Source organism: Podarcis cretensis, assembly GCF_951804945.1.
Source record: "Podarcis cretensis genome assembly, chromosome: 16".
Lineage (NCBI taxonomy): Eukaryota > Metazoa > Chordata > Lepidosauria > Squamata > Lacertidae > Podarcis > Podarcis cretensis.
Genome location: NC_137186.1, coordinates 17,313,309 through 17,338,528, shown reverse-complemented (window position 1 = coordinate 17,338,528; position 25,220 = coordinate 17,313,309). Strand labels below are relative to the sequence as shown.

The 25,220-nt window shown below is 48.2% G+C and overlaps 2 protein-coding genes across 8 annotated transcripts in view; one reads left to right on the top strand and one right to left on the bottom strand.

Annotated features, from left to right (window-relative positions):
- The window catches only part of PIAS3 (protein inhibitor of activated STAT 3), a 40,949-nt gene extending 23,723 nt beyond the window's left edge, over positions 1–17,226 (top strand). For 4 of the 6 annotated variants that reach the window (XM_079957480.1, XM_079957477.1, XM_079957478.1 and 1 more), the window contains 12 exons: positions 70–120; positions 659–749; positions 1,955–2,089; positions 2,431–2,536; positions 3,388–3,461; positions 5,934–6,094; positions 6,955–7,091; positions 8,110–8,278; positions 9,080–9,210; positions 10,146–10,217; positions 10,895–10,932; positions 12,439–17,226. In XM_079957480.1, coding sequence (XP_079813606.1) covers positions 70–120; positions 659–749; positions 1,955–2,089; positions 2,431–2,536; positions 3,388–3,461; positions 5,934–6,094; positions 6,955–7,091; positions 8,110–8,278; positions 9,080–9,210; positions 10,146–10,217; positions 10,895–10,932; positions 12,439–12,717 — 1,444 coding nt within the window. In that variant the 3' untranslated portion in view covers positions 12,718–17,226. The remainder of the gene's footprint in view (positions 1–69; positions 121–658; positions 750–1,954; positions 2,090–2,430; positions 2,537–3,387; positions 3,462–5,933; positions 6,095–6,954; positions 7,092–8,109; positions 8,279–9,079; positions 9,211–10,145; positions 10,218–10,894; positions 10,933–12,438) is intronic. The other 2 variants (XR_013833969.1, XM_079957479.1) reach the window with 2 other exon arrangements.
- On the bottom strand, positions 13,182–25,166 carry NUDT17 (nudix hydrolase 17). 2 transcript variants are annotated; one of them, XM_079957483.1, is made up of 9 exons: positions 25,065–25,166; positions 23,985–24,114; positions 23,143–23,265; positions 21,955–22,138; positions 21,094–21,119; positions 20,655–20,747; positions 19,571–19,669; positions 18,399–18,535; positions 13,182–18,250 (listed from the first exon to the last, which is right to left on the bottom strand). In XM_079957483.1, the coding sequence occupies exons 2-9, from the start codon at positions 24,078–24,080 to the stop codon at positions 18,088–18,090; spliced, it is 921 nt and encodes a 306-aa protein (XP_079813609.1). In that variant the 5' UTR covers positions 24,081–24,114; positions 25,065–25,166; the 3' UTR covers positions 13,182–18,087. The 2 variants fall into 2 exon arrangements, with proteins under 2 accessions (XP_079813609.1, XP_079813608.1); XM_079957482.1 differs by lacking the exon at positions 25,065–25,166 and adding an exon at positions 24,265–24,389.
- Positions 25,167–25,220: the final 54 nt, after the last annotated feature.

Below are 25,220 nucleotides of genomic sequence, written 5' to 3'. Positions count from 1 at the left end.
CAGTATTTCCAAGTAGCTTGACTGTTCTGGGAAATTTAAGAATTTCTCCTCCACCCCTCCTTTTTCCAGCGATATCTTACCTGCTGCCAAATGTGACTACACCGTCCAGGTACAGCTGAGGTAAGCAGAGCCTGATGTTTTCTTGGGCTTTTACAAATCGGAAAAATACATTTCTACAAATCTCACACTATTTAGGGATTGGCTCCTGGGGTGCTTTTTCCTTTGTACAAAGCAGTCCTGGCTCAACCTTCGCCAAGGCTGGTTGGCCAGCTATGACTTGGCCAGTGTATTCCATGCTCTGGAGACTTCTAGGTTGTATTATTGTGAAGTGCTGTAGGTGGGCCTGCCCTTGAACCTGTCCTCCTCCCCATTTGTGTAGTTACAAATGAGCAAAATCCCTGAGGCTTGCCCTATAAGAGCTCAGAGCAACTTAGGAGGCCCTGTCTGCGTAGTGGTTTAGCTGTGGTTCCTGCATTCCAGGGGGGTTGGACTAGATGACCCTCAGGGTCCCAACTCTATAATTCTGTGATTCTGTGTTCTCATTTATCCATCTCTCTTAATAAGGAATTTGACTCTGGGAAACTCTCCCTCTCTAGTTACCATTTTGTCCTTGGGGTAATCTTCCCCTCACCCTTCCGGTCTCTTTGCCTCTCTGCAGGTTTTGTTTGTGTGAAACCAGTTGCCCGCAAGAGGACTATTTCCCACCCAATTTGTTTGTCAAGATCAATGGGAAGCTCTGCCCTCTTCCGGTGAGTAAGCCCCTCCTCCCACCCGCTCCTCGGTTCCGTCAGAAGGGTCCATGACTTAGTGGCAAAAGTGCACCCTTTGCATGCAGAACATTCTGATCTCCCAAGTTGTACTTTTCAAATAAATGTTTTAATGTTATAGTACAATCAAACAACCCTGCAACAGTACATGGCCTGTAATACAATATACACCAGGCAACAGTCTCCATCACCATTCAGCTTTGCAATGAATTAATAGCAGTCTTTTTTGCAGAAGTAAAAGGTGTGGAGAGTCCATCTATGTTTATATATTGTCAAACCCCATATAGTTGGTGTATAGTTTATATAGTGTCTCAAAGAAGCACTTTCCTCATCACATCTCCCTTATTTTTGTGATTGTTTTAAACGGCTTTAAATATTGCACATGTGACTCAGCAGACCTTTTTCATCAGTATTCATTGCTGACCAGAAGGTTCCAGGCTGTCTGAGCCCTCCTTATATAGTTGTATGCAGGTGTGAGAGTCAGTCAGTCTTTCTTTCGTTTTCAAGCTATGCAGTTCGCCGGTGTCTCTTTGTAACTGTTTTTTGAGCTATGCACCCAGTCAGGGATCTGGCTGAGGACTTGCAACCGCAATGCTTATCGAGATGCTTCAGTAAAGCATATTTGCCGATGGAGTGAGCTGTTCGTGTGATTCATTTGCTGCCAACACTCTGCTGAACTCTGTACATGCCCTGGGGTCTGAGAGACCAGGCATGCATACCAGAAAAGTTATGGGGGCGTCAGGACCCTAATCCTGACAGTATATTAATGTTGTAACCTGCCCTGGAACCTTAAGGTAAAGGGCAGGTAATAAACTATTATTATTATTATTATTATTATTATTATTGGTGGTGTTCTGGAATGCACACTAGTGCCTGCCTATGTTCATGTTCCTTCCAGGAGATGCCTTCAGTTAGAGTGGGGGGAGGCAGTAAGTGAGCTTTTCCTCTGCCCCTAGGGGAGCTGGGGGCATGGCTGCCCTTCCTAGCAAATGACACCATAATGAAATGGAAAGGTGAACTGCCTCCCATCCACCATTGTATATTCTTGGCTTCATGGGATTCTTGGCCATATTTGACTTCAGCCCCTTGATGGCCCACCTGCCATCCTTATTCTTGGTTCCCTGTATGTCCAGCCTTGGCAAAGGGTCAAGGGGCCTGACCTCAGATGTCCTCTTCTGCCTCTGCAGGGTTATCTTCCCCCCACCAAAAATGGGGCAGAGCCCAAGCGGCCCAGTCGACCCATCAACATCACCCCTTTGGTGCGGCTTTCGGCCACTGTCCCCAATACAATTGTCGTGAACTGGTCTTCTGAGTTTGGCAGGGTAAGGAGAAGCTTTGTGGTTTATGTTGCACTTTTCTCCCCACGTGTGAACAGAATTATTCCACTTTCCTGTCCATCCTTGCAACTGTGTGTATGAAAGTGCCTGTCCCAGTTAGGTGATCGGCAATAAATAAACTGAACATCCTGTGAGCAGCCTCTCCAATTTAGCAGCTAAACATTTGTGAACATTCCATGACATCAGCAAAGCTCAGCCAATGGTTGAAGAAGGGCAGGGAGGCCTGTAGCCAATGGACGAGAGCCAGGGTTTAGCCTGTTACGTAGATCAGTGGATACATTAATTCCTCTGTACAACTGAATAATAATTGGTTTCCTTCTGCCTAGAATTACTCCCTATCGGTTTATTTGGTGAAACAGTTGACATCAGTGACACTGCTACAGAAACTGAGAGCCAAGGGCATCCGAAACCCAGACCACTCACGAGCCCTGAGTAAGTTCTGTGTCCTTTGAAATCTTGTCTGCATCTGTCAAGGACGCTTTAGTTGTGGTTCCTTCATTGCAGGGAGTTGGAGTATGTGACCCTTGGGGTCCCTTCGAACTCTATGATTCTGCGTCAGGGATGTGTGTGCTTTTTTCTTGCAATTACCTCCAGGTGGTAGGTTAGCACTAGGGAAAAGCTCTCTTAGTCACACAAGGCAAAGCACCTTTTTGCTATCATCTTGGCTCACTGCAGCCCTTGTGCTGTGTATTGGGGACTGGTGAAAGTCATGTGCTTCATCTCTCATGAGCAGAAGTGCTTCCCGCTAGTGCAAAGAATTGAATACTACTCCCAGAACTGGATGGTTCAATGGGTCAATATGTCTGACTGTTAACCAGAAGGTTGGTGGTTCAAGCCCACCCAGGGACGGCTGTGGGCAAGGGGTCCCTTCTAATTTATAGTTCTATGATCTGTTTGCCCTCCTGCCTGCAGGAAATTGTTCATCCAGCCTAAATGTGGAGCAGAGCTTTACTCCAGATCATATTTTTTAAAAGTCCCAGTGTAAAAAGAGATTGTAGAGTGGAGTCCTGCCCTCGCACACCAGGTGTTTAGGGGGGAGTTGGAAGCTGCCTTGTACGGATTTGGACCCTTGGTCCATCTAGCTCAGGTCTACCCTGACAAGCATCACCTTCCCCAGGTTTCAGGCAGGGGTCTTCCCCAGCTGCCCATGGAGATGAACCATTTCCCTTCTGCATGCCAGCTGATGCTTCACCCCGGAGCCATGGCTGGTCCCACACAGTGTGCATCATGGTGTGTTCCTAATATTGAGTGGGCTCTTTGCTTTCTCTCCCCACACCTCACAGTCAAAGAAAAACTGACAGCCGATCCCGACAGCGAGATAGCGACAACAAGCTTACGAGTTTCTCTCATGTGTCCGGTATGTCGGGTTTCTCCTTTTATCTCTTTATTTCACATGAAGCCGTATATATGTAAATACATGAAGAACCACCAAAACACTATAAATCTGCCTTGAGAATTAAACCAAATCTGTCCAAAAACAGATGAGGAGCTTGTTCCAGCCCAAGCTCATAAATATGTATTTGGAACGTGCAACTGATGATTTGCTCATTATGCACAAAAACCGCCTTTCTCCCATTGTTGTTTCCGCTTTGATTTTGTATGATGCTGCAAACCAGCCTTCACCAAGCTGGTGCCCGCCACGTGTCTTGGATTACAGCAGCCATTGCTGAGTTGGGAGCTGTAATCCAGAAAATTTGGAGGGCACGGGGTTAGTGAAGGCAGCTGTAAGCTTAACCAAAGATAATTAATCTCAGATGCATTTGGGGGCAAAACCCTCTCCCCTTAACTTTCCATATACTCTCAAATCTGGCCAGGAAGAGACAGGCCTTGGGGTTGTGGTAGGTAACTTGATGAAGATACCAACCCAGCGGCCGTGGAAAAGGCAAATACCATGCTAGGGATCGTTGGGAAAGGAGCTGAAGATAAAACTGCTGATATAATGCTGTCATGCCAATCTGTACTGCAACTGTGCTCGGAATATTGTGTACAAAAATGGATATTGTAGAGTTGGAAAAGGTTCAGGAAAGGGCCAGAAAAATAATCAAGGGGGGTGAAGCTAATCCCCTTATGGAGAAAGGCTGCAACATTTAGACTTTTTTAGCTTGGAGAAAAGGCGAGTATGGAGGAGGTGAATAAAGAAATGGTTTTCTCCCTCTTTCCTAACACTAGAGCTCAGGGACATGCAGAGAAGCTGAATGTTGGACGATTCAGGGCAAATAAAGTCCTTCACGCAGTGCCTAGATAAACTGTGGAACTTGCTCCCTCAGGAGGCAGTCACGGCTACCACCCTAGATAGCTTAAAAAGAAAAGGGACTAATTCATGGAGGAGGAGAGAGCTATCGACGGCTTCTAGCCATGATGGCTCCTCTCTGCCTCCACAGTTGGAGGCAGCAATACCACTTGCTGGAATACCACTTGCTGGAAGCCACAGCAGGGGAGAGTTGCTCTTGTGCTGGGGTCCTGCCTGCTGGTGTCCCATTGGGGCATCTGGTTGGCCACTGAGATCAGGATGCTGGGCTAAGATGGGCCATTGGCGTGATCCGCCAGGGCTCTTCTTAGGTCCTTGTCCTGGTCACAACTTCTACCCTGAACATAGAGACCCAGAGGGCTTTCCCTCTCCCCTTGCAACTCTCTCTCTCAAGCCGACTTCAGAGTGTTGAGAGAACAGGGTGGAAAATAAGCCTGGGAACTGCAGGGAGAATCGACCCAGTTCCCTCCTCTTCCGTTAGTGAGTGGCTCCACTGGATCAGCAGCCCTTCCCTGAGCACAAGGAAAATCCCACTCCAGCACTTTTGCTCATTGTATTCAGTGTGAGGCCCCAGTTGGGGACTCCCAAGCGCTGCAGCAGAGCCTGCTTCCAGGGTGCTGCAGAAAATGAAGCTTCCATGCCACTCTGTTCTTCTCTGAACAGAAGGCATCTGACGTCAAGGCCCAGCCTTTGCTTGATGCCCTGAATAAGATGCCCTCTTCATCTGTGATTACATTTGGGTTACAGATAGGTAGCTGTGTTGGTCTGCCATAGTCAAAACAAAATAAAAAAATTCCTTCCAGTAGCACCTTAAAGACCAACTAAGTTAGTTCTTGGTATGAGCTTTCGTGTGCATGCACACTTCTTCAGATACACTGAAACAGAAGTCACCAGACCCTTCTATATAGTGAGAAGGTGGGGAGGGGTATTACTCAGAAGGGTGGTGGGATTGGGTGATTGGCAGATAGCTGATGACATCAGGAGCCACAAGACAGAGAAACCAGCAGGAGAACACTTCAATCTCCCAGGACATTCTATACAAGATCTCAAAGTAGCTGTTCTATTACAAAGGAATTTCAGAAATAGACTGGAAAGAGAAGCTGCTGAATTGCAACTTATTACCAAACTTAAAACCATCGAGAGACCTGGTCTGAACAAAGACATTGGATTCTTATCTCATTATACATGACAAAGCCATTTTTCACCTTCTCACCCCTTGCTTTTTCCTGTAAGACCTATTGCAGTCGTTAAGAATAACGGGCAATTACTAATCTGGCAGCCGCTAGAAGCTTTAGTTACGCTAAAGCTTGCAACCTCCATGAAAGCTCAATGGTATGGTATGTGAGCATAGGGAGTTTCTATGTGAAGCTTCTATCAGTGAAATTTCACCAATACCAGTGTTATTTGCGAAGGGCTCCCAGTCTGTGATCTGGACCAGGGTGGGCGGAAGGTGGATTGAGATCTTCTGGTAGATCTCTGGATAATTTGAAGTAAACCAGCAAGGATTTCTTAACTCTCAAGAGTGGTGGGATATAAATGCAGTAGATAGATTATGATAAATAAGCTCCCTCTTCCTTTCAGCTGGGCAAGATGAGGCTCATCGTCCCCTGCCGAGCTTTCACCTGCACCCACCTGCAGTGCTTCGACGCAGCCCTTTACCTTCAGATGAATGAGAAGAAGCCCACCTGGACCTGCCCTGTCTGTGACAAGAAGGCCCCCTACGAGGCCTTGATTATTGACGGGTAATGCTGGGGGAGGCTCGGAGGTCAGGCTCTCTCCCCGCATGACCCCTCCTGCCCACAGCTTTTGCCATCAGACGTACTAAATTCTGGAGGGATGGTGGTGTTGTCTATCTTCAGGGCTGCATAGATGTACTGTTTTATTACCTAGAAATTAATGGTTCCACAACCTCTGTAAATTAGTAAATGATTTAGTACAAGATGAGATTCTCCAGAAGCCACATTCTGTCCGCCATCTTTGCTTTTCAAGAATTGCAGCCATACTTACAGTTTTGTCCATCTTTTGTGTGGCCTGCATCAGACTGTTGGCGAACAAACCATGATGACCCTCTGGCTTGGCATAGCTCTCCTTCACTTTCCCTCCATGCAGACATCTGCTTTTGCTTTAAGGACAAACTACAGTGTTATGCCACGTACAAACTTGGACCTGTGGTTGGTTCTATCCGACGTTCGTTAAAACGAGTCATGGTTTCTGGAGTTTGAACTGTGGCGAGTTCCAAAGCAGCCAACCTGGAATCCTCCAGATGTTTTTGAACTGCAGCTCCCATCAGCCCCAGCCAGCATTGCAGTTGTCAGGGATGATGGGAGTTGTAGTCCAAAAGCCTTTGGAGGGGACCACATTGGCTACCGCTGTTCTAAAGGAATGAGGAAGCTTCCTCTCCTCCTCCTTGTGCACAAAGAAGAGAAGAAGAGCGTAGGGACTATGTAAGATTATGGGCAGCTGTAGATCAATTATAGTAATCTCAGATTCCACCAAAGTGGTGCCCTCCAGGTGGTTAGGGCTATAGCACTTCAGCCACCGTCCAGATGTTGAATCACCCCTATGTTTTCCTCTGTTTCCCCTCCTTCCCCCCCCCCCCCAGGTTGTTCATGGAAATCCTCAACTCTGTCACAGACTGTGATGAGATCCAATTCATGGAGGATGGCTCCTGGTGTCCCATGAAACCCAAGAAAGAGAACCAGGAGGTTTGCCAGCCATCTGCTTACAATGGGCTGGAAGGTAGGAGGAACTGGGGAGGCCTGGCACCTCCCTGTGCATGTTAGTTGGCCGTTCTGTGATTGAAATTGATGGGAGGAAGAGTCAAAGTCCCCTTCTTCATGCAACACTGAGTTAAACTGTGGAACTCCCTCCCACATGAGGCAGCAATGACGGCCGCCAACTTGCTGGCTTTAGAAGAGGATGAGACATCTTTGAGTTCTTCTGGCCTTCATGGGGCCCTCGACTGGTGCCCTTTAGTCTGGGCCTAGCAGTGTCATGTCTAATGGCAGATTGATGAAGAGCCAAAGTACTTTAGAGTGGCATTTTGGGACAGATCTTCACGACAGACAGACAAGAGCAAGGCAAGAGATAAAGATACAATAGCCAAGTTAGCAAGCAAAACACACAGTTCTTGACCAGCCCAAGGGCTGTAAATTCCTGCATTGACACACTTTTGCCACTTTTTGTCGAGCAACTGATGTCACCTTTGTGCAGCATTTGGGGATTTGCACTCACATCCCTCCTGCATTTAAGCAGGCAAGAGGTATTATAGTCACAGTGCAAGGGCACGGCCAAGCCAGACATAAGCAGTTGAGGAGAGGGCAGGGCAGAGCCACAGCCCCTCTCCTCCTCTTCAGACATCCTAGCTAACCATGATCTCAGTTAAGGAAGAAGCTCTTCAAGTCTTGCCTACGTGTCTGTATGGCAGGGGCAAGATACAAGACCCTGGGAACAGAAATGCCATAGTCCTGGGACCCCTGCAGCTCCTCCTGCTCCTCCTTCCTAAGTCAGCCTAGCTTACATCCTTTGATGTTACTCGACTCCCAACTTCTATTAGTCCCGGTTGACACAGCTAGTGATCAGGGATGAAGGGAGTTGGGAGCCAACTGCACACCTTCCTGACGGGGGAACAGGGAACTCCTTGCTGTCTGTGCTAACCTGAGTGCTGCCGAGTTTGAAGATTGGAGCCCTGCTGCTGTTATACGGCAGGGCTGTCTGTCTTCGCCTACCTTAACCTCTTTTCTCCTCCTCTTCGCAGCCTCGCTGTACACAGTGGGCTCTGACGGGAAGCAGCTGGCCGAAGGCAAGAAGAAAGTGGAGGTCATCGACCTCACGCTGGACAGCTCTTCAGACGAGGAGGAGCCCCCCGCCAAGAAGCCCTTCCCGCTCACCACTGCGGCCATCCCATCTGCAGCGGGGCCCAAGGGGTGGGGCTCGCTTTGTGTTTACTCTGTGTTGGGTTAAACCTTTTTGCGTGGAAAGAAGGGAGTGTAGGAGCCTGAGAAGAGCCTGGCTGGCGGATTAGGCCCAAGGGGGGATCTGTCTTATCCAGCATCCTGTTCTCACAGTGGTCAGCTAGGTGCCCATTGGAAATCAGCTAGCAGGACATGAGCATGCTAAACCACGGCTGTGCTGTTCTCCAGCAACTGGGATTCAGAATCCTTACTGTAGCCATTATGACTAGTAGCCATCAATAGTTTCATCGAACCCACTCTCTTGTGCGGAATGCTCCAGGTCCAGATTAAGCGGGTTATTCAGAATGGGGAAGAGCAGAGAACAATAAGGAGAGCCCTGCTGAATCAGATCAAGGGGGGGGGGATCATCTTGCCCAGCATCCTTTTCTCACAGGGACCAAACAGAGGTCAGTGGGAAAGCCGCAAACAGGACAAACACAAGAGCCGTGTTCCCTCCTGTGGTTTCTAGCAAGTGGTATTTGGAAGCTTTGCTACCTCTGGCTATGGAGGTTATCCAGGTTGGTCGCCCTCACTGCCTCCTGCTGGAGCAAATTCTATAGTTTTAGGTTGTGTGCTGCATGAAGAAGGACTTTGTTTTGTCTCTCCTGAGTCGTCCCACGTTCATCTTCATTGGATGACCCCGTTGGGTTCTAGTATTACGAGAGAGGGAGAAAGACTTCTGTCAGTACACTATGCATATGATTTGGTACCTGTCCACCATGTGCGCCCCCTTTATTTTCCTTCTCCAAGCCTAGTCTTTCTGTTTCATTTCAGAGTATTAAGCCCTGATCACCAGCCCTCCTCGGTGTTGCGCAGCCCCCCGATGGCCACTGTGGGGAGCGACTACCTCTCCAGCCTCCCGATCCCCGACTACCACCCTTACCAGGTCCCCTCGGACATCCAAGGTAATTTGGGCTGCATCGCTCAGCACAGGGCCAAAGCTTGCGTTTAGTTCCTTGTTGCTCTGTTTTGTATCCCCGTAGGAGCAGGGTAACTTAATTCTCCTGCTTAAAAACAACCACGCCAGAACCAAGCAGTGTTTTCATGAGACACTCTGCGCTGTGAAGGCTTAGACCAGTGGTTCCCAAACTTTTTTGGGATATCGCCCCCCTGGTTCCATAAACTGTTCCCCTGTGCCCTCGTCCCATGTTGGATAAATTTAAATGGTCTGAAGTATACCTCACAGAAAAGGATGCAGGCTACAAGTGAAAAGAGAGGCCTTTATTGGAATGCAAATGCACCTAGGGACAGCCTCAGAAATGAGAGAGGCTGTGAAGAAGCACAGCCAATCTAATGCTTCTTACACAATCCCAGTGTATACCTCTGAAGGATGCAGCTGTGGACACAGAGCCCTGCGGAGAAAGAGAGCTGAGGGTTGCTAGTCAGGACCAGGCAGGGAGGCAAATCGACCTTACGCCTGGCTTTCAGGGTGTGGTGGGATGAAGCAGCATGAACTGTTAGAACGTACGGCTTGCTCGGGATTTTCCATGCCAAAATACACCCTAGAAAACATATTTGTGACCTGCGTGGATATAAGCAGAGTAAGCTTATTTGCAAACATTTTTTAATTTTCTCCTTAAGCCCACCCCATATCCTTCCTGGCACATTTTTGAAACCTTGAGAACTAGAAATGTTAAGAGTTGGCTGAGATGCCGTACGCTGTGCAAACCCCCAGGATCTGGTGTGTGTCAATGTGCCATTCTTGCTCAGTTGGCAGAATACACAGTCTCACTCTCGCCTGGCATAAAGTGAGCCGCTCCCCATCCCGCCAGGTGCTCCCTGCCCCTCCTGATTGATAAGCCTCATTCCCGTCGTGATGCTTGTATGTTTGTGTCCAAAGGAATTGTGGCCTGGGGATTTGGCAGTGCAAGAGAGGAGAGGAGAGAAGGCAGAGTCCGAAAAGTTAAAAAAGGTGAAGGCTCTGAAGACAAACAGACAGTCAGGAAATGCTGATGTAACTGCGGTCGCTAAAGCTGCCAGCTCAATACCCACCCAAACCTGGCCCAGAGAGGATGTCAGGCGCTTTGGCATGTCATGGGCCAGCCGCTGTGTGGCACAGCTCCCTCTCTGCACACCAGCCATAAGGCCAGGAAGCTTTCCCCCCCCCCCACTGGTCTCTCCCCTGGCTGCCCCCAACCTAGGTGCCTCCATACCAAGCAAACCCCAGTGCCCTGTGCCCCCCAGGCCAAGCAATACTGCTCCAGCCGAAACGACAATGCTAGTTTTTTGACTGGGGGTGTTGCATTCCCTTTCCTCAGCTGTGTGGCAGGAAGGGGGCAGCGTTTTCTCCTTGCAGTGGGGGTGTTGCTCACAGGAGGACCCCTCTGCCACTGCAGGCAGTGGGGGGGGCATGGAGGCAGGTGGGTCACCCATCCCAGGAGTGCTCCTCAATGGCACCACCCTGGCAGGCCCTCCCAGGACACTGAGGCCTTTGCGGTGTCCGTGGAGACTGGCCCTCCTGCCATGACCAAAATATCTTTTCCTACACCCCTCCCAACTTTACAATATTTTTTTTTAGTAATCCCTTCCTCTTCTCCAATATGTTCATTTTACCATTAAGATTATTTTTTCACCTTTTCATTTTTCTAGGTCTGGATTTGTTTTCCTTCCTTCAAAGTGAAAATCAGGTATGTTCCCCCCCCCCCCTTTTCCTTCATCTCCCCATTCTCCCTTCCCCAGTCTTCATTTCTCCATGTGTTCAGCAACATAGCCACCCAGTGAGCTTTCTCTCCACCCTTCACCAATTGAGCGAACCTAAGCCTTTCTCTTGCCACTGAGCTAACCCAGCAAACACAGGCTGGGGGAAATCAGTCTTTTCCCTGCCTCTTGCAAATTCCTACCTCCTTGCTTCACTCTGTCTGTTTTCACTGTGGGAGCAGGCTGCTGCCCCCCCCCCCCAGCACCTTCCTTTCAAGGTGCATTCACTGTGTGGATCCATTCCTAGAACTGTTCTGAGAAATAAGAACAGCTTAACAGCCCTCGGCTCCGTGGAAAGCAAATTGTGTTTGTCTGGGACCTTAGAGCTGAGCTGTTGTGCTGAAGCTGTTGCAGAGAGGCTGGTTTTGAGCTTTCAGTTCAGTTTGTGCAATGAGCTCCTATAAAAACCTTTGCAAAAGAGTTGCTCTTGTCTTGCAAAATGTTCTGCTTTGATCTAGCAAGCTCAGCCCAAGATTGCCAGTAACAATCTAAGAAACTTCGAGGGAACTTAACCTGAGGAGAACAAAGTTGGATTCTGAAGCAGGGGTAGGGAGGGGGCAGTTTCTCTTTCTCCGCTGGACTTTGCCCACCTCCTCCTTTCCAAACTGTCCCCGAGCAACAAATGTTTGTGAGAGGCATGTTAATTGGTTTAGTGGTAGTTGCCTCACCTGCTTCCCACTCTGAGGAAATCCTCATGAACTGCAAGACTCTGCAACTCAAGAGTCATCTCCTTTATCTGCCTTTAGAGAAAGGAGTTTTGATTTTCCTGGGACTTCTTAAAGCTGTTGCTGCCTGTTGGATTTGGGTGGGGAAGCAGGGAGCCTGTCTGGCTGGACTTGGTAAATTGACAGTTCCTCTTACCCTTCGCTCATAATGCCAGCCACAGCTTATTAAACCATTGTATGAAACTCTGGTTGGTTTGATTGTCTAAACCCAGCCTAGCAGATTAATTGTGCTTTTGTTTCACTGCCCGCAATCCAGAGTTTTGTTGATGCTTACAGACCTTGGCTCCTTGTTAACTGTGGCTTGCGATTGTGCAGGAACCCAGGGTTCTTCTTCACCTAGGAAGTTTTGGGGCTACTCCACACGCTCGCCAGGCTGCAGAGGCACCAGGCAAGAAACCAAACTTTGGAGAAATAAGCTCTGGTTTATTTGTCTGTGTGCCAGACTTGGGGGTTTGTTCGTTTCCCTGGGTCAAGCTCTTACATCAGACTTCCTTTAATTTGACGTCCATGTCTATTTGGCAGCAGACAAGATCATGGGAGTCCTAGGGGTTTTGTTTTTAAGTGTTTTCCCTGAAGTTTTCCCACCCCTCTCCTCTGACATAATGGATCATGCCGGCTCACAGCCTTGGTTAATACCTTTTAACTCGTTGTTGTTGTTGTTGTTGTTTGTTTGTTTTGCATCAAATAACTGATTGTCTCCTTCCCTGACAGCATTACAGCCCTTCCGTGATCACCTCCCTGGATGAGCAAGACACCCTGAGCCACTTCTTCCAGTATCGTGGCACCTCACCCCATTTTATGAACCCCCTGGCCCCTGTGGTCGTGGGGTCCCATGGCACCGTGGGCTCCCCCACCAGCAGCAGCAGCCGCATGAACAGTGTTGTCTCTTCACCCACCACGGCCTTGCGGGAAAGCCATGTGCACAGTGGCACCGTGGGGGGCAGCCCCATCTTGCCAGGGTGCCGACCAGATATCATCTCTCTAGACTAAAAGCTTGCAGCATGGAAGATACCCTTTCCCTACAGGATGGCAGGAGGTGGAATCGTCGTTCCCCCACTGGAGCGAAACAAGGAAAAACAATTCTGTCAAGCCTTTCTTGCAAAGAGACAAATCGGGCAAAGATCTTTCTCTTGTTTTCCTTCAGGGCTCTTTTTTTCACTCTTCAATTCTTCTCAAGGTTTGAAAAATGATGGAATTGGCTCGGGACAGTTTGGGGGGCCCAAAGAATCTCGCTTTTTCATTTGGCCTTGGAGCTGCTTGGGAGTTTTGAGCTGGTGGAGTCCAGAAAGCCCTGAAGAACTGGGGAAACAAGAATTAATTTCAGTCATGGGAGGGTCGAGTTCCAGGTCCCCATGGCTTAACGAAAGCAGGATTATTTATGCAAATGAAGACTCGTCAACATATAATCTGAGTTGCAGAATTCCACTTTTTTTTTTCCTTCTTTTTTTGGGGGGGAGCATGAAACCTGGGTTTCTTCTGTCCAGCATTTGAATGCAGAATCCTCAAAATGCCAGTGAAATCAAGGCAACTTTATCATAAGCACGAATAAATTCAGTGTTTGGGTCAGCTCATACTCAGCACATCGCCAGCTCTGCAACAAATGACCAGAGATCCCAGGCAGGTTATATTGGACCATTTCAGACTGGCATTAAAAAAAACAAAAAAGTGGAAGTCTGATAGAATTCTTTGTCAGGGAAGGACATACTGTATGTGCCTGATGAAGGGCTAACGTGAGACTTGAAAGCAGTGTACTAATTTGCCAAAACCAAAGCCACCCCCCTCCCAAGCAGATTTTTAACAGACTCATCCGGTGAGGGCATAACAGGAAACTCACTTCCACAGTGAGGAGTGGCCGGTTCCAGCTGAGAGTTTTGCCACAAATAAAACCGATTTCTCAAAGATCCTCCATGTGCCCAAACTTCTCAAGATTATTACACTCGAGAGAGCCTGACGGCAAGCAAAAAAAAAAAAAAAAAGTTGTTTTACTCATAATGAAGATGAAGTACAAGCCCGGGATGAGCTTTGGAGCAGCTCAAGGACTCAAAAGGACTGGGGAACGGAGATTCTACTTTCCTGCTGACTTTCCCGCAGTGGGGGCATCTGTGACTGCTTTCTCCTCTTCCCCTGGGCTGCGTGAGCACTTGACGGGAGCCGCAGGTGGGTGGAGAGCTTGTGCCCTCTACAGAGCAATGGGCTGTGACTTCTGGGTCTGTGTGCCCCCCCCCACTGCCCACAAAACCTGACCCATTGCAGGCAACACTGTCTTGACTCTTTGTCAAAGGTACCTCCTTAGCTGTGCTTCCTTGACATTCGGACTTACGCTAATGTGCAGCCCCAGGGGACGCTTCCGAAACCAGCATGCCCTTAAAAGTCCCGTGATTTGCGCCCCCCCTGCCCCGTGTCTCTGTCCTCCTCTCCTCCATCACCAACATCCACTGCGGGCCTGTCCATCCTCAAGACTGTTGTTACCACAGTGTATTTTTCTAAAGCTGTAGATCTAGGGTTCCCGTCCCCACTCCTCTTAAAATATTTCCTGCCAATCTTGTACAGAGAACAAAAGATATATATATAGATATATATATATAGATATATATAATTATTATAATCTATATTTTCAGTTTTTGTACATAAGGAACTCCAAAGATCTTTTCTGTGTCCCCCCACCCCCACCCTCTCTTCCAAGGACGAAATGAAGGTTGCACTTCCCTCCCTGCCCAGGTGGGGGCAGCGCATCGTCCATTGCACAAACTTTATTTATGTATTTAAGTGCATAATTGTTTTGCGTGTGTGTGTTTTAAGTTTGTAGCCGCTGCTTCTGCATTTTCCGCTTCCTGCACCTGCCCGTCTCGCCTTTTCCAAGCCAGACGATGCGGTGAGAAAGACAGACAGTGTTCTGGAAAGCTAAGCACATTTTCCTTTTCTAACGAATCCTGTTGCTTTCAACAAGAAGAACAAGCCTTGAGCGGAGTGGTTCTGCCCTGAAAGGCAGTTTAGAATTTAAATAATAAAATCTCTCCCTGCTTGAAAGCAACAGGAGCACTAAGCCAGATGCAGCAAAGCAGTGACAGCCTTATGAGGAAGCTTTTGCCTCTTTTCAACTTTATTTTTTTTAATCACTCAACAAAGACTCCACGGTGTGCAGATCAAAAAGCCAGATATGTCCAATTTCAGGTCAGGAAATGTTCCAACGCATTTTGATCAGAGCTGTTAATTCCGTTTGGCATAGCCCATTACCCAGACCTCCCACTCCGCGGAGAACTTTGCTTCGATAAGTCCTTTCAAGTTTTGTTTTAAATCTGAGCGTGGAACAAGAAAGAGGTTTTGATGAATCCTGGGCTTCCTTGGAAGCTTATTTAAGGTTCCTGAAGGTAACCTTAAATAGGAGACATTCGCTCCCTGCGTTGGGACCATAGTTGAGTCGTAGAGCCCTTCCATTACATGCAGAAGGCACAAACCCAACCCCCAACCCCACCAAAAGGATTCAGCCAAAAGGATCAGCTGGCAAAGTGAGGTGGAAGTCAAAATTAAGCAGCCCAAAAACTTCCTAGCATCACTGGGCCAAAGCCGCCTCAAACCGCTTCGCTTCCAAGTAGCAACACATAAAATCCGCATACCGTATGTTTCGCTCTATAAGACACACCAGACCACAAGACGCACCTAGTTTTTGGAGGAGGAAAACAAGAAAAAAAATATTCTGAATCTCAGAAGCCAGAACAGCAAGAGGGATCGCTGCGCAGTGAAAGCAGCAATCCCTCTTGCTGTTCCGGCTTCTGTGATAGCTGCGCAGCCTGCATTCGCTCCATAATTTCCCCTTACTTTTTAGGAGGGGAAAAGTGAGTCTTATAGAGCAAAAAATACGGTACTTCACGGCGATCCAAATTTGAGTTTGTTGGAAGTTCCCACTGTAGGGAATGTCTTACGTTTCAGCAGCACTTATGTCTGCCAGACTACAGTGTAAGGGTTGGTGCCTTGGAGGTCATCCAACCTTTGCTTTAACGCAGATTAGCTTCCTCACCTCACCCCACCCCAATATATCATTTCACTAACATTTTAGAGGATGCTTGAATGGATGCAAATACGCTACACCATTTCTTCAGAGCATCCTTTGGTGGGCAAGCGGTATTAATCTGCATTGGTGATCTGCGGCTGTAGAAGTGGGGGGATATTTTGAATCGGAAAGGTAATGAAGAGTTGAAACGGTGGAACTCCCTTCTACAGGAAGCAGCAATGGCCACCAACCTCCATGGCTTTAAAAGATTAGGCAGATTCATGGCGGAGAGGCCTATCAGTAGCTGCTCACTGCTGCCTCCAGGAATACCAGGTGCTGGAGACCGCAGGGTGGGAGAGGGCACTTGTGTGCTCAAATCCTGCTTTCCAGGTTTCCCATGGGCATCCGGGTGGCCACCACTGAGAACAGGATGCTGGACTAGATGGGCCACTGGCCTCATCCAGCAGGCTTTTCTGATGTTCTTCATTATGTGCCATTAAGTGTGTGACTTGGGTGTCCCCTAGTCATTTCCATCTAGGCATCTGCTTAGAACGGTCAAACGCTGAGAGATTTACGCCTTCAGGGTGGGTGGGGAGCCACTTTTCTAGCTGACATAAATCTATAACGCTAGACTGCAAAACGCACCGACTCCTGTCACCCAGCCCTAGGCATTCGTCTCCTGAAAACTCCACTTCTGTTTATACAAAAACTCAAGTCTCTAGTCCTTTGGAGGGGAAGCGTCGTGATGTGAGGCTATTCTTTGAGCAAGGTTTGAAGCCAGAAATAAAGAGCTGGGGGCGGGGAGGGAGCTCCTGCCCTGTATTACAGCTGCAGTCTTATCTTCCAACCTCAAATCTCCATGCTTTGTACACCTCTCCCGCCCCCCATTCCTCCTGAGCATTTCCAACATTCCTGCTCCTTTGAAGCATGAAATCTTGGTTAAAAATAAAAAAGAAAAAGAAATCTTGGTAAGCGATACTGCAAATTTCTCTTCCAACAACACACACATCTATTTGCGCTGACCTGATTTGTCTTTCAAGGATGGGTGTGGGGAGCCTTCAGGAAGACATTTTCTTGGAACTTGGGGGCAGGTGTCCCCCAAGGTTCCTACCCCCCCCCCCTTGGCATGCAGCCTTGCGGCTGTTTTTCAAGTGGGGGTTAAGACCAGGCAGCCGCATGAAGAACCGCCAAGCTCTACAGGCATAAATGTTTTGTACATTAACAATGAGCATTTGGGGACAAAGAAAGGTCAGGGGTTCTGGTTTTTCTTTCATTGCCATTATCAACTGCTTTAAAACAATGTGTCTGCAGACAGAACACACACCGTGCTTCATCTCACTAACTTCATAAAACATTTCATCTGCACCCCAATAGCAAAAAAGAGGAATGCTTCGCTTCACACTTTTGGGTCTCCTTTTTCTGTCCATTGAATCTCTTTGTTTTATCAGCTTGGAGCCATTGTGTATATGCAAAAAGTACCTTTTAGATAAAATAAATTCTTGGCAAAAGAACTGTTGTGGAGTTCTAACTTCATTAGTGCCAATCTCCAGCCTCAGCTGGTTCACCTGCTATGGCTGTCCCTGGACCAAGAGAGCCTGGTTGGCAGTCCTGACTGGACTACTGCAATGTGCTGCACCCGGGGCTACCCTTGAATTGTAGAGTTGGCAGGCAGGCTGGAAGCCGCGGCTGGTACAGGATACGGCTGCTGATCTGAGCAGAGCAGCAAAGTGGAGCCATATGTCACCAATTCTTTTATTTTTGTTGGGTTTTTCAAAACAAGTATTTTTAAAATAATAGCAGCAGTAGTTGATTACAAAAGATGTGTTGCCCTTTCCTAAAAAGCACGACAGTGGTTGCTAGATATGGCCACGGTGACGAGTGAACAAGTTGTAAGACTTTTGAGCAAGAAGGCAGGGCTTCAAATCCGCCACACTTCCACGGGTTATTTTCTGTTATCTTGAATGCGAAGGGAACCCATATGTGCTAGTCCTTTGAACAGGAACCATAAGTATGTACAATGACAGATTCTGCTAAAAAAACAACACACCCAACCTTTTAAAAGCCCACATTTGCTTTCCTGCCCCTGTTAATGTGGAGTGTGCCTACATCTCTGAAAGTCCAGGCAAGAAGTGAAACTCTTGTTGCTCCTTGGTCACTGAACAATAAAATGTGAAAATACAATTCCCCCATTAGATCAGTCCTTCCCGCCCCCCCACACACCCCAAAAAGGGAAGGCTGATTAACCTTAGTGGTATCGAGAGAGCCAACTGGCACCAGCATAAAACTAGGATTAAATCCAGTGGCTGAGTCCGGATGATACCCCATGTGGCTTGCCACCTCTTTCTTTCTCTTCCGTCCCAGTTTTGATCCTTTCACTCTGCTTGCACCGCTAAAGTGTCCAGCCAGAGCCTCAGGGCAAACTTTGTCCCGGTGCTCACTCTTTCCACATCTTCCCCCTGTAGCGGAGCGGAGCTGAGGAACATTGTGGTGGGGATGGCCACTGTCTTGGCTGAGCCGTGCTGCAGTTCGGTGATGCTGTTCAGGGAGGCAAAGAAGATGCCCAGTTAGCCCAAAACATTGCCCAAGGGGCTGCCAGCACACTTTTGACCTAGGTGCTGAAGGAGAGGGGGGTGCTCTCCCCCCCCCCCCCCCCGTTTTCCGCATTGCCTAACCATCCACATACCTGACAGCTGGTGGGAGATCGCCTGCCATCGCACTGGTGGCCCCAATCTCATTCTGCGTAGCAGCGATGGATGCCAAGACTGGCTCGTCCAGCCAGGCGTAAGCGCTCACTTCTGCTTCATTGGGCTTCAGTCTCACCTGAAATGTGACACAAAAGTAAGCACAGCAAGCAACCAGAACTGTTCTAGGCATGTTGAGTACGGTGGGATATTATTTTGAAAGAAAACTGGTGATTCAAAGAGCAGTGTGGGGCAGTTTAAAAGCCCTTTTGCAAACAGGTTTTCAGAGGTTTGAAAGCAGTCTGTGTCTCCTTGCAAAAGGGCTTTCAAACAGCCCCACACCGTGCTTTGAAATCCCGACAACCAGGGCTTCACTTTAGAGTGCAGCATCACCTGATGTCACTGTGACATAGGGCGATTGGCAGGTATGTGCCCCACCCACCTGTGAAATTTTGCCTGCCAGGGGTCAGGATAACTGGCCCATTGATCAGAAAAGCTTCCCCATCCTTCTCAGCTTATGCCACAAGACGCTCTGTTGTTTACGCTGAGATGAAATATTCTAATAAATTTCCATTTTCTTTTAAAAAAACCTGTTAGGATCATTTTAAGTAGGCAAAGCTGGGTGTGTAAACAAGGTTATCACCAGTACAAAAGTATGCCCCCCATCTTTGCCCATGAAATATCTGGGGTTTGCCATTCTCAGTTAAAAGGCTGGTTGGATGCCACTTTAAATTGCCCCAAAGAATTATGGGAGCTGTAGTTTGTTAAGGGTGCTGAGAGTTCCTAGGAGACCCCCTTAATGCCCTTCTAGAGCTGCAGCTCCCAGAGTTCACTGTGGAGAGATAGATTGTTAAACCACTCTAGGAACTAGGCAGGCTGCCCATCAAGGAAATCAGCCCTCGGGTGGAAAAAGGCTGAACTAGAATTCCAAGAAACCAGAGTCACCAGAGCTTGCCCATAAGAGCGAATCAGAATTGTAGAGTTGAAAGGGACACCAAGGATCATCTATTCCAACCCCCTGCAATCACAACTTGAGCATTCTTCGACATATGGATGCTGTGCATAGTTTAAAACCAGGAGGGTGTGTGTGTGTGCTTCTGATCTTCTCTTCTGGGGGGTCGCTTGGACACCCGGTTAGGCTTCCTGTGACCCTGAACAGCACCAACCACCTCACCTGGAGCTGCTGGTGACTCTCGCGGGAAAGCAAAAGGAGGTAGACGACGATATGGTGACGCTTTGGCAGGCCTCTGCTCAGCATGGGAGGGTACACAGACTGCAGTGGGTGAGAGAAGGCAGCACCCGTGAGGAAACCCCTAGGCTGTGCGAGAAGACCAACTCCTCCTCACAGGGGTGTTGTAAGGAGCAGGCTGGAAGTGAACTGCTTTGAACACTGGGGGGAGGGCCCTATCTCAAGGGGCAGAGCAGTTGCTTGGCATGCAGAATGTCCCAAGTTCAAACCCCAATGGCATCTCCAGTTAGGGCTGGGAAGATACCATCGAAAACCACAAACAGCCACTGCTGCCAGTCAGTGTGGACAATTCTGAGGTACTGTATTTTTTGCTCTATAAGACTCACTTTTTCCCTCCTAAATAGTAAGGGGAAATGTGTGTGCGTCTTATGGTGCAAATGCAGGCTGCGCAGCTATCCCAGAAGCCAGAACAGCAAGAGGGATTGCTGCTTTCACTGCGCAGCGATCCCTCTTGCTGTTCTGGCTTCTGAGATTCAGAATATTTGTTTTCTTGTTTTTCTCCTCCAAAAACTAGGTGCATCTTGTGGTCTGGTGCATCTTATAGAGCAAAAAATACGGTAGATAGAGCAATAGGTCTCAAGTATTGCCATGTTTCATAACTCTCTTTTATCTATTCTTGAAAATTAATAGCCCCAAGGAGATTAGGGTGGCATGGCTCTTCCCCACCCCAATTCCATCCTCAACACAACCCTGTGAGGTAGGCCAGGTTTGAGAGATGATGACAAGGTCACCTGGCAAACTGCATCCAAGTGGGAATCAGAACTGGTGTCTCCTCAGCCTTAACCAGATTGCTAAACCAAAGAGTCTCTCATGGGTGACTCTGCACAACTAATAGTGTGCAAATAATTCACACTTGTGCATTTTAGATATGAAGAGGACAAAGTCATGCACAACTAACATGGCTGCCCCTGCCTCATGTGGACAGGCCTTTGAACCCTGGTCCCTCCCAGCCCTTCTAGGCACCCCATAATTCACCTCAGCTCTTCTGGGGTGCTTGAGTGACTCTTACCTCCCACAGGGCCAGCGGCCGCCAGGAAAACTCCCCGTCCTCAAGCCACAGGCCTGTCTCTTCCCCCAGTTCCCTCAGCCCAGCATCCAGCAACTACAGGAGCAGAAAAAGCAGGTTTGGAGCAGATCCTGAAACTCCCTTTTTTTTTAAAGGAAAAACACAAATTCAGATTGATAGAAGCCACTCTGAGGTACAAGAAGGATGGGACAGAAATCTCTATAAATTGCAGGTAGCCAACATGAAGATGCTGCTGGACTAAACTCCCATCAGCCCCTGACTCGGCCAGGCTGATGGGTGGCGTAGTCCAGCAATATGCAGAAGGAACCACATTGACCCTCCCTGGTATAAATAAACTTATTTCCTCCCAGCCTGGCTTCCCCTGACACAGGTTGCCTCTGTACTTCCTCTCCTTCCAGAGCACAGCAAGCTGTTTCGTTACCTGTCCGTCCTGTTCGATGTGGCCACCTGCAAAGGAAAAAAAAGGTCCATGCCAATTTATTTCTGACAGGCTCGATCCCCCTCTAAGCCCACCGCTCAGCTCAGCGTTTCATTCTTGGAGTTGCTGTCTCAGCTCTTGGACACAAAGGAAAGGGGGTGAAACGTTGGGGGGGCAGCTTTCCACAGAATATACGGCCCCTCCGGCATGCACGATGGGGATAAAGATATACTACCCCTGCTCCTGCCCACCTAGCAGTTCGAAAGCACGTCAAAGTGCAAGTAGATAAATAGGTGGGAAGGTAAACGGCATTTCCGTGCGCTGCTCAGGTTTGCCAGAAGCAGCTTAGTCATGCTGGCCACGTGACCCGGAAACTGTCGCCGGCTCCCTCGGCCAATAAAGCGAGATGAGCGCCGCAACCCCAGAGTCGGCCATGACTGGACCTAATGGTCAGGTCCTTCAGCCCCAGGATCCAACTCAAAGCCAATGTGGTATTGTTTCTTTTATTAATTTTGTAAAATTTATATACTGCTGGTCTTAAGAAGAAAAAAAATTCAAAGCACTTTCTTATGGAAATCAGGGCCCCCAGGTAAGGTCCTTGGCTGGCCTGTTCAAGCATACAGGCTTAGTCTAAAGATCCTCTATCCCAGTTACCTGGGGTGGGGTGGGGATACAAACTGCAGGGGGAAATACAGGTGCTCTCAGCCTTCCTGTGGACCACCTGTAGAGTCCGGCTGTAGGATGACTGTGTATTCTCCTGCCTTTGAAGCATGGCAGCTTATGCCATCCCTTCTCCACCTCTAATTTCTCTAACTGTGGTGTCACAAACACATTCCCTTCCCCTGCCTCACCTCCAACTCTTACCTGGAGGGACCCAAATGTTGGGGAAGCTGCTCAGAGTCTTGGACCGCCTTGTCAGCAACACTTTCTGATTGGCCGACTGCAGGAGGATGGCCACACCCACATCCACCCCTCGCTCCTGGGTCTCCGCAGGGAGGGAAGAAGCTTGCACCTCTGTCAGGTGTTTGATAGGGCAGAAAGGTGGTCTCTGTGGAAGAAGGTATTTTTTTTATCTTTTCCTTTCTTCATGAGACAAACACATAAACCGAACCGAACAAAGGTTAGCATGGGATGCTACATTTGCAAGAAGAACAATAAAAGCTGGTTATCCTTAGATACCTGTGACAGGTAAGTGGAGAGCAGCAACATAAGAAATGAGGGAATCAGAGATGACTTGCCCAATATACAGAAACATAAACCTATAACTGGAACCACCAGAGACACAAGGAGTACCAAGAATAAAAGGCTCTAAATTACACCAGTGTTTCTGCCCCCAACCAATTGGATGTTACTTATCCCAACTTTCTACAGATGTGTGGAAAAGACAACTGTAATTTTTTTTTCTTTGCAAAAACAGGTGTAATGCTATTTTCCATATGTTACTCCACCATAGGGAGGTGCTGATTTGAGACAAAGTTTTCCATCACGGGTGGCGCTGTGGGTTAAACCACAGAGCCTAGAGCTTGCCGATCAGAAGGTCGGCAGTTTGAATCCCTGCAACGGGGTGAGCTCCCGTTGCTTGGTCCCTGCTCCTGCCAACCTAGCAGTTCGGAAGCACGTCAAAGTGCAAGTAGATAAATAGGTACCGCTCTGACAGGAAGGTAAATGGCGTTTCTGTGCTCTGCTCTGGTTCGCCAGAAGCGGCTTAGTCATGCTGGCCACATGACCCGGAAGCTGTACGCTGGCTCCCTCGGCCAATAAAGCAAGATGAGCACCGCAACCCCAAGAGTCGGCTACTACTGGACCTAATGGTCAGGGGTCCCTTTACCTTTTCCATCATTGGGCAATTGATAGACAAATAAGAAGGTAATTTTTTGGTTTTATACTTTTATTCTCTCCTACAAAAAGAAAAAGAAAAAAGGTCACAGTAGCAACTTGGGTGAAAATAAATTGAAGAAGGCGTCTTTAAAAAAAGAAGCAGAACTGAACATTTTTAAAAGTGTGTTTCAGTTCTGGAAACCCCATCCATCTCCCCCCATCTCCCCCACCAACCTGCAAGAGGACCCTGTTGGAGCCAGCAAACTCCCTGTCAGAAATCAGGAACCGGCGCTGGTCCAAGGCGCAGTTCACCATGCAGCTGTCTTCATCGCCTGTGCAAAAGTGGCCAACGATGCTCTGGGATAAGCAGACAAAAAACAAAATCCTGGTAACCATTTCATAATACTGTATGCAAGATTATTTTTTGGTGGGGAGCAGTGTCCAATTAAGACTGTAGGTAATCCTTGAGTTCCAGGGGTGTAAATTACTATTAGACTTTTAAAAGGCCTTTGGTTCACCTGATTGACATCCTATACCCTTTTGAAATGTGGCTCTTTTTGTGAGGGGGTTGTTGTTTTTATTTTGATTATATATATATTGTGGTTTTTATGTTGATCTTTTCTGTAAACCACCCTGAGATCTCTGGGTATAGGGTGATATATAAATTCAATTAATAATAATAATAATAATAATAATAATAATCTGCTGTTGTTGGATCAAGTTCATCGATTTGTTGAACTAACTTTTGAACCAATGTGGAAATACTTTTTACTGTGTTCAATTTTCTTGTGCTATTATTTTCTTTAGGGAGTCCTGCAAACTGCAATTATGAATTGTTCTTTTTATAGGGAAGGGAGCAATGGGGGCGAGTTTATGGAACCAAGAGGCCACCCAGATGTTGGGGAACCCCTGGCTTAATCCATTGCCGTGGCCTTTAGGGATCACCCCGGGATCCACTGCTTTAAATGCCTGGTGTGGATGCGGGACCTCATCCGCCTGCAAATCACCCGGATCCTTCCACAGAACCCCAACAGAGGACAGCGAGTGACAGACCCACACACAGTTTCCGTCGCTACCTGCTGGAACCTGGCGCGCTGCGGGCAGCTGTTCTCTTTGGACAGGTAAACCACCACCCTCGTGATGCTCTTCATGTTCGCCCTCCTAGCCAGCATCGGAGCGAGGCTTTTCAGCGGCTTTTCAGCCTGACTGCTTGGAGGAAATTCACTATCATGAAAAATTGAAACATGCTGCCTCTACGCTGCAAAAGGCTCCGCGGCGTCCGAGCGTTGCATTCGCACGCAGAGGTTGCAAAGGAACAGGAGACCCGTTTTCCCCCCCTTGCAAGGCTGTTGCAACCTGTGCATTGCACGATCCCTTGTTTTAGGGGCTTGTGAGTTTCAGGCAGGAAGTGAAGCCGACTGCCGGCTAAGGGCAGCCCCAGGAAGCTGCTGCGGGAGGAAATGCAATTTCTGCTGGGAGGGGTTGCAATCTTTGCAAAAAGGCGTCGCCGGCAAAGCTAGAGAGAGCCCTCTTGCGGCTGCTTTAAAGCGCGCTCCTTCGATGATTCTCTTTGCAATGGAACAACTGTAGGTATAAACCAGGCATCCCCAAACTCGGCCCTCCAGCTCTTTTGGGACTACAACTCCTATCATCCCCAGCTAACAGGACCAGTGATCAGGGATGATGGGAATTGTAGTCCCAAAACAGCTGGGGGGGCCAAGTTTGGGGGTGCATGATATAAACATTTCCTAAGAGCCCCATGCAAGGAGCTGGACAGTTGCCCTCGCGAAGGAAAACACTATGCAACGCCCGGTTAAACTGTGGAACTCCCTCCCTCAGTTGGCAGTGATAGCCACTAACCTGGCTGGCTTTAAAAGAGGATTAGACAAATTCATGGAGAAGAGGGCTATGTATGGCTACTACCTACGACCTCCGCCCGGTTGCTGGAAGCCACAGGAGGGGACAGGGCTGTTGTGCTGGGGCCTGCTTGTGGGTTTCTCAGTAAGGCACCTGGTTGGCCTCTGTGAGAACAGGATGCTGGACCAGGTGGGCCACTAGCCTGATCCAAGAGGCTCGCCTGATGCTCTTAAAAGTGCAAGGGCGGGGGAACAGATCTGGGCGGCAGGTGGGGTGTTGATGCATTAGCCTGGAGGCACCTTGAGAGATGCAGAAGATCTTTCTTAGCAGGTTGGAAACGAAGAACAGGGCATTTTAAAAGCAAGCAAATGTATAAATATTACACATATATTTATATTTATATATATATGTAAATATCAAAATCAAGAGCCTCTTCTATTCTCTACCATACACAC